Source organism: Condylura cristata, unplaced genomic scaffold, assembly GCF_000260355.1.
Source record: "Condylura cristata isolate star-nosed mole 26May11 unplaced genomic scaffold, ConCri1.0 scaffold00006, whole genome shotgun sequence".
NCBI classification, from domain to species: domain Eukaryota; kingdom Metazoa; phylum Chordata; class Mammalia; order Eulipotyphla; family Talpidae; genus Condylura; species Condylura cristata.
Genome location: NW_004567107.1, coordinates 3,541,390 through 3,549,652, shown reverse-complemented (window position 1 = coordinate 3,549,652; position 8,263 = coordinate 3,541,390). Strand labels below are relative to the sequence as shown.

At 62.5% G+C, this 8,263-nt stretch overlaps 1 protein-coding gene across 1 annotated transcript in view; it reads right to left on the bottom strand.

The window, feature by feature from the left end:
• Window positions 1-7,917, bottom strand: part of ASB6 (ankyrin repeat and SOCS box containing 6) — a 34,854-nt gene extending 26,937 nt beyond the window's left edge. Inside the window, exon 1 of the mRNA XM_012721204.1 lies at window positions 7,764-7,917. Coding sequence (XP_012576658.1) covers window positions 7,764-7,917 — 154 coding nt within the window. The remainder of the gene's footprint in view (window positions 1-7,763) is intronic.
• Window positions 7,918-8,263: the final 346 nt, after the last annotated feature.

Sequence of the window (8,263 nt, the reverse complement as noted above, 5' to 3'; positions counted from 1 at the left end):
GTGAGCAGGAGACCGGGGGGTGAGCAGGAGACCGAGGCGTGAGCAGGAGACCCGGGGAGCTTCCTGTTTAGACAGCGGAGTTGGGGAGTTGTCTTGCCCGCTGCCCGCTGAGCAGGCAGAGGAGGGAGCCGTTGCCCTTAATGTCCAGCTGCTGGAAGGGGAGGTGCACGGGGCACAGACCAGGGGCTGGCTACCGCTGCTCGGAAGCAGAGGGTCCTCCCTGGGAGCCAGCGCTTGTGGGGAGCAGCGGGGCAGAGGCTGCCCTGGCCAGATCCCGGGCTGGAAGAAGCGCAGATGGCCCGGAATGCAGGTCCACCCGTGACCCGGTGCCCTCGCCGCCCCGCGAGGTGGGGGCCCCCTTGCTCTGGTCCCTTCCACGTCTGGGGGCTGCTTCTTCCCGGCCCGGCTCCGTGGCCACAGCGAGGACAGGGCGCCGTCCACAGGGCCCGGCTCGGTAATGACATCCTTTACTGTGTCCTAAAAAGAAGCGGGCTCTGGAAGAGATTATTTCTGGTCCCTCTTTATGACCCATTCTGCTTTTCTGTGTCTGAGGTGCGCAGCCGGGCCCTTCCTGTTTGGTGGGGGGCTGGCAGGAGGAGGTTTTTGGGGGGGTACATTTTGCGCTAAGAGCTTGCTAGGACCCAGGCGCCCGGAGACCGGAAGGCGCGGGGTCTGGAGGCGCAGGTCTTTGGAGAGGCCCCAGGACGCGGCAGTGAGAGAGCTGGAGGTCCTGAGCTGGGGGCCTCAAGCTTGTACAGGTTGCCCACAAGCAGCGCTGAGCACGTACCTGCATCACTGGAGAGTGGACAGAGTGAGGGCGCATTGCCCGGAGGCAGTGAGAGGACCCCCCGCCAGGAGCCAGGAGGCCAGGCTCCTGCCTGCCCTCCCAGACCCCAGCATGGGACATGCCCACTACTGGCCTGAGCCTCCGTGTCCCCACCTGTAAAACGGGGCGGTTGACACCTGGCAGGATGTGGTCCCAGGAACGCGGCCTGAGAGCCACCGGAGCCTGGCTAGAATGCTAGGCCCTGCAGTAGGTTGGGCGAAGAGCCGCCTTGGGCCGGCATTTGGCCAAGAATGATGGTCTCCTGGGTCCAGCCTTGGGCAGTTGCCTCTAACAGGGCCCACGGCTGTCCTCAGGTGTGGTAAAGGGTAAGGACCGCCGCACTCTGGAAGGTTCCTCTCCGCGTCTCATCGCGTTTGCTTGTGGGAAAAGCAGCTCTCTTAAGGGGTTGGGGAAGGAGAGGCCGGGGAACACTGTTTTGGGTAGCCGGGGCAGGCGCCCTCCGAGGAAGTCCCTGGAAGGATGGAGTCCACAGGAGGAAGCTGGCGCTGCATGAAGCCCAGCCCAGGGCCCCAGAGCTGACTGTGCAGCCAGCCCCCAGAACAGAACACTTGCCGCTGTGGGCCCGCCTACAGATCCCAGCCCAGGCAGGCAAACTGGGGGTGCAGGAGCTATCACGAGGAAGATGGTCTGTGTGTCCCTCTCAGCATCCTGACTCCGTTAGCTGCCAGGAGGGGGTCAGGTGGGGTGATCAGAGTTGCTACTGCGGAGCTGAGGGGCCTCGCCCCTGCTGCCCCGGGAGGGGCCCACTCAGCTACCTGCCCACACCCTGCAGGCCGGGTGCCCTGGAGGTCCTGGGGTTGGGGCTCCACTCCCCTGCGGAGGGCAGCTGCCTCCCCCAGGCTCTGTCCACCGGCTCCCCCATCCACCTCCCTGTCTGTGCTCCCCACCGCCGGCCCCCCCCAGCCCCCTTGCCGGCACACAAACGTTTACACGCCAGAGATGGCGTTATTAAAAATGACATTTAACCAGAGCTGGAATTACCACGCGGATGGCTGCAAACCTCGGAATCAAAGCGGAGCCGCCGGGCGCGCCTGGCAGGGGCCTCGAGGCCTCCTCTGTGCCAGAGCTCCGCGCGGGCCTCCCATATAAAACCCCGCAGAAGGCGAGGTCTTGAAAGCGAGTGCACCTCCTTTCATTAGACTAACAAATAACACGTAACAGAAAACATCTGTTAACAGCTGCCCCTAATGCTCTCAAGATGGGGCCGCAGGCGACCGGTCCGGCCAGCGGACAGTGGGCCTCGCAGGGCTCAGGTTCGGGCAGCCCCCACCCCAAGGGGCTCCGCGCCCCTGGGAGAGCCCAGCACCCCGGCCCCTTCTCTCCTGGGCCTGCGTCTGCACCCTGTGGGTCCAGGGGCTTCCTTCTTATCCTGCTCTCCATGAAGGGAGCCCTCAGCCTGGGGCTGTGGCAGAGGCGGTACCCCCAGGGGACGGGCAAGTGCAGGCGCTCACTGGGCTGTGGGCCAGGCTCTGCTCCCCAAGAAGAGGGTTATCTGAGAAGTTATCTTCCCGTGGCCCGAAAAGTAAGACGCTCCCTTGCCGGACAGAGGTGGGGGAGGCAGCGGCTTGCTGCAGCGACCCGTGATTTGAGCTCAGACTGGGCGTGGGCTGTTAGCATCCAGCTGGGGAAAGCCAGGCTCAGAGGTTACGTGCCTTGCCCGAGCTCCGTCCTGCAGCCAGGGGAAATCTGGCTCGTCTGGAGAGTGAAGAGTTGCCTCGTGGAGCAGGGAGGAAGGCGCAGGAAAAATCCCCAAACTGGGAGAACAGACAGATTGGCCCTTGGCCCCATCTCCCTGAGCGATGAAACGACAGAAAACAGCTTTTTGTTTTTTTTGAAGACTTATTTAGCTGTGCACACAGAACTGGGGCACAGGCCAGAGGTGCAGGGCGGTGAGAGGATTCACCAGAGACAGAGTGGGGAGCAGCGGGGAGACAAGAGAGGTCTGCCGCGCCACGTGGGTCACCCCCGGGGCCGGGGATTGAACTCGCACTGAAGTGGCTGCAGCCGGCCTGCAGGGCTGCGCCCTAACCCTTTGCGCCACCAGGGAGGGCCAGGAAAGAGTTCTTTAGCCTGTGGAGGACCTGGCTCAGCCCCTGCCTCCTGCCCCGCTGCAGACGTGCCTCGCCTATGGCTTAAGAGCTCGTTGGGGTGTGGGGTGCATCTGTCCCTTCCGTGTGCGTGGTGCTGTTTTGAGGACTGTGCTGGAAGAACACCAGTCGGGGGGCCTTGTCCACAGTGGGTGGCGCGGAGCATGAAGGCTCCCGCTGACCCATGGGCCCATGAGCACGCAGCCTTCTGAGGGAGGTGAAGCATTCTCCCCATCGGACAGGCGGGCAAGCGGAGGCTCAGAAAGGCCAAGTGACTTGCCCAAGGTCTCCCAGGAAAAAGGCAGGCTCCCCAGGGCTCAGGTACTGTGCTGTGCTCCCCCAGATGGTCAAGGAGCTGCAGGGTCCCCGGGCCTGCCAGGAGGCTGTTCCCCTGTCTCCAGGGAAGAGGTCTCTGTGATACCCCAAGGGAGGTCCTGCCTGTGAGCCCCCCCTTTTCTGGGGGCACACTCTAGGGGTCTGGGCCGTGGTGTCAGGCTGGAGCGGGGCCCTGGAGCCCACAAGGACGCCAGTGTTCGGACTCTCCTGTTCCCGAGGGAGGCCTGGTGATTTAATTGGAAGGCCAGCTCTCTGCAGAGCCCGCTGCCCTGCACCACGCCCAGGCGGGAGAGCGTCAGGCTGGAAGCGGGAAATTGCTGGAGACAAGAAGTAAAAACGGACGACTCTGGTTTCACTGGGAAGGAAAAAAGAGAAAGCAGAGATCTGGTGCCAGCTGAATGCGGGTGCGCCGTTGAAGGGAAACTGTAGCTGTAGCAGTGAATTCAAGACTGGGGCCTTTTCAAAGGGCTCGTTCTCCCTCCAGGGAGGAAAAGTGGGGCAGGCACCCACCAACCCTTCCCTCTCAGCTTCCTTCCTCAAATATATGCTGAGCACCTACTGGGTGTCAGGCCACCAGGAGCGGGAAGGGCGGTGGCCCTGGCCAGGGCTGCTCTGAGAACAGTGAGGCCCCTCTCTGGTCTGAGCATTCCGGGAAGGCTTCCTGGAGGAGGCGGAATTTCAGAAGGGCCTAGGGATGAAAAGACGCAGCTAGAAGAGGCTGGGAAGGCGCTCTGGGTAGAAGGAATAGCAGCCACAGAGCCAGAGGGGACTGGCTCTACTGCTCCGGGAGCAGGGGGGGATGATGAGGCTCCAGCGCTGCTCCTTTTTGGGTGGGGAGCACCCAAGTCCTCCCCAGTGGCTTTCTAGGCCTCCCTGTCCTGTGGGATGTGACGAATGGGTAACCAGTTGTGTCCTGGGCTCCCTGTCCCCCAGCCCAGCCACCTGCAGGTCCAGACCTGGTCCCGGAGTCATTCAGAACCAGCAGGGCAGGTCTCTGGGCCCGACCTCCCCCCCAGCCCCAGGGGCCCCAGGACCCCTGAGCCGGAAGCAGGTCCATGAACAGATCCATCCACTAGCTCCATTAGCAAGACCAGGCCCAGGGAACTGCTGCAAATCCGGCCCCCCTGGAGGAGTGGGAGGTCCAGGGCGCTGGTGGCTGGGCCCTGCCACGGAGCTCGGGGTGGGGAGGCGTGAGGTGCTCGTCCCCACAACCACTGAGACCCGACAGTGAGCTCTGTTTATTGTGCACACACCATGTGCAGGTGGGTCCAACCATGGGGTCCCCAGATACCCTAGGAGGTTGGGGGCTCCCCATGAGGAAGCTGAGGCTCAGCATGTGGGTGTGCCTGGGAAATGCGGGGTGCCTGGTCTTTGGCCTGTCCTCACGCCTGCTGCCCGGAGCCCCAGGCAGTAGTCACTCTGTCACCGGCCCTTAAGCTCTCTGTCACAGAGTTCCCTTAAGAAGGGACAGGAAGAGGTGACAGAAACCAGATCAGCTCATTGACACAGCGGGGGCAGGACCCCAAGGCAGGCACCGCCCCCAGAGCCGCCCATGCAGCTGATGTGGGCCCCATGGAGTCCCTGCCCTGAGGTGGGGGGCAGGCCACCCTTCTGGGCTGTGGGACTCTGGCCCCAAACTTAATAGCAGAGTTTGGGGGAGCCCTGGTGCCTCCAATTCTTCATTAGCAAAATGAGCAATAAACTGAGCCCCTGGAGTTTGGGTTCCCAGGGCCGATGGACTCAGACCCTCTGCCTACCACAGCCCTGCAGCTGCTCAGGGGTGCAGGTTTCTCTTAGCTGGCCCTGACACTTGGGGGCAGGAGACAGACAAGCAGTGGGGCTATGAACCCCTCCACAGAGGGAAGAGCCAGGCGAGAGTTTTCCCCAGGCCCTGCAGGAAGAGTTCTGGGCCCAGGCCCGGCGCCCCTCTGCTGCTGCCCAGCCTGGCCTGGTGACCCGGGGTGGCCCCTCTGGAAGGAGCGGGGGCTTGATGGGGCCCCAGTCTGGCTGGAACTCACCACCGCTCCCGAGCGGAACCGGGCATCTTGCTTTATTTTCCGTGGCACAAGCTGTGACCATGTATAATTTCATGACAAATACCATCTATAAAACACAACACAACTATTTTTATAATGTGGCATTTGAGGTTAACAATTCAAATGAGAGATTAATTGCAACTTCTTGAAGGCCTGGATAAGATGGTTTGGGAGGGAGGAAGGCTGAGATACTCAGATATGCTCCCTCAGGGACTCCGGGGCGCTCGTGTGCGCTTGCGCACCACCGGCCGGGCCGTGGGGCGCTGGTTAGACGCGACGTTTTGCTCGCGGGAAAGCGGGTCTCTGCCTAGCCAGGACCCCCAACCACGCAGCCGTCAGTGCGGGCTCCGTGACAACCCAGCGGTCTCGGGGCCTGTGGGGCGAGTGGCAGGGGGAAATGCAGAGTTTGGGGTGCCAAAAAAGAAGTGACTGTATCGGGTGTACCTCCACCGGTGCCCGCCCTCAGCTTCTTCCTAAACCCGCCCCTCCCCCCTCCTCCCCAAACCAGAACCAGATGGAAAATGAATAGTGGGTCTGCGGACAGGGTAGAGAGCATGGGGTGGAGCCCCAGTCAGGGAGGAGGGGGGTGTCGCGTGAGCCTAATTGCAGAGTGACCTGGGGGTGGCCCCTCTGGCTCTCGGACCCTGCAGAAGAAACTAGGGCCCTGGCCTCCCTGACTGGCCCCCTAGGGAGCATGGTGCATGTTCAGTTTTCTTCAGCAGCAGTGGTGGGCTAAGGGGGTACCCTGCCACCCCGGAATTTCCTCTCTACCTTTTCATGGGTTCAGGCAGGTCCCTGAGGAGGGCTGGACCTGGTCAGAGGGCAGCAGCCCTGGAGAGTTGGTAGCCAAGGCTGAGCCCCAAGACAACATCCACCCCAAAGAAAGGCAACCAGAGTGCGCCAGCACCCAGACCAAGCCTGACTGGCTTCCCAGCCTGAGCCTCGATTTCTCCATCTGTCAAGCGGGGGTGGTGGCAGGTGGGTGGTGAGGGTGCTGAGCTGGGCAGGAAGCAGCTCACGTGTAACGGGCCCCTGGCAGCTGCTCTTGTTATTATTACTGCCGTTGCTATTATTAACTCACATGTGGGCCCTGAGAGAGAGCGGGCTGAAGACCCAGCCACACCCCTGGCAGCCACTGGTCCCCAGGGACCCTCACGCCCCAGCAAGGGGACTGGGAACGGTCCCAGCCCAAACTAGCTCCATATTAAGGCAACAACTGTCCCTCCACCGGCCACACCCTGGGCGGGACCTTGTGAGTAGGCTTGTTTATCCCATTGTCTCCTGGCAGTTGAGGGGGAACCAGACGCAAGGGGGTGCAGGCAGCGTCTCCACCCGACTCTCAGCAAGGGCCGAGTGTGGGAGTCCCTGGGGACTGCCAGGATCTTCAGCCCCACCCAGTCCTTGGCACAGCCCACAAAAGCTGGAGCTCCGCTGGAACAGCCATTGGGAGGGGCTCCCGCGGACCCCACCTCCTTCTCCCCTCCTCCCTGGCTGTGCCAGACCACGGGGAAAGCGACTTCTGTGGGTGAAGTCACTATCCACCTAAGCCCCTGCCGGAGCCCCCAGACAGTCACAAACCTCCCCCCGGCAGGCCCCCATTATGGACTGAGAGGGCACACATGTTCCCCATCTTCATAGACAGCTGTCACAGCTCCTATTCTACAGATGATAAACCCCACCCCCACCCCCCACCTGTGCATGTCTTGAGTCCCCATTCTGAGTCAGGACCACATCCCCCAACCAGCTCGGGGAACTTCCAGGTGACAGGAGACCAGCAGTCAGCCACAGAGACCCAGCCCTGATAAATTCCAGGGTGCAGCACCCTGTTAAATTCCAGGTTGAGAAGCACAGGGCTTCTGGGGCTCAGAGATGGGGAGTCACCACCCCCAGGCTGCCCAGCCAGCACCTTGCAGAAGTGGGATTCAAACCCAGTGGGAGCCCAGAGCCTTGACAACCCTGCTAACCCACCACGCAAGGTGGTGGCTACTTAAGTGCCCCCCAACAGGCTGCAAAGCTGCCGCATCTCTAATTAGTTGGAAGAGGAGACCCATGACCAGCCACGTGGCAGGGGTGGAGCAGCGAGCAGAGGAGAGTTCCAGAGTCGGGTCGTTCCAGGCTGTGCTCACAGACTTGGGGTTCGGGGTGGGGGTGGGGGCCGCGATAATTGTTCTGCCAGAGCTAGGAAGAGCGTCTAGGCGTAGTGGGGGATCTGTCAGGACTTCCGCCGCCGGCGGAGAGAAACTGGCCCTCACTTGTTCAAGCAAAACTAAGAAAACCACACGCACCACGGAGAAGGGCGGACTCGAGGCGACCGAGCGCCGGCTCCGACAGAGGGGCGGGGCCCGGGGCCTGCGCACCGCCGAGCCCGGCGCCGGCCGAGGGCTGCGTGCTGATTGGCTGGCCGCTGCTGCGGGGCGGGGCCCGCGCCTCCCCGAGAGCGCGATCGCCCGGGCTCACCTGGGCGGTCACCTGAGCCTCGCAGACAGGCCTGGATCACGCAGGCTTCATAGAGGAAGCAGCTGAACACAGGGGGATCGAGTCGCTCCCCGCCCCCCAGGTCGCTCAGCCTGTGGGTGGAGGACGGGAGCTCCTCCAGGTGTCTGTCAACCATGACCCCCAAGCCAAACAACATCTGGGCTGGAGCCCTGGGCAGCGGCCTTGGGACCTCCCCAGTCACCTCCACCAGGACAAGCAAGGCTTGTCCTTCCCGGCTGAGAGCCCATCTCCCCGTCTGTCCAGCCCCTGAGCAGCACCTGCCTCACCTGTGCCAAGAGGTGGTGGCAGGAACTTCGCCTGGGGAATTCGGCCTGTTGGGGTCTTCCTGGGCTCCATCCACAGCAGCACCCCCTACCATTCCATTAAGCACTCCACGGAAAATACCTTCACCCTGCTGGCAGGAGCTTGTTTGGCCTGTTGGCATGCCCCCTGGGCCCTCGTTAACAGTGTTTCCTGCCTCC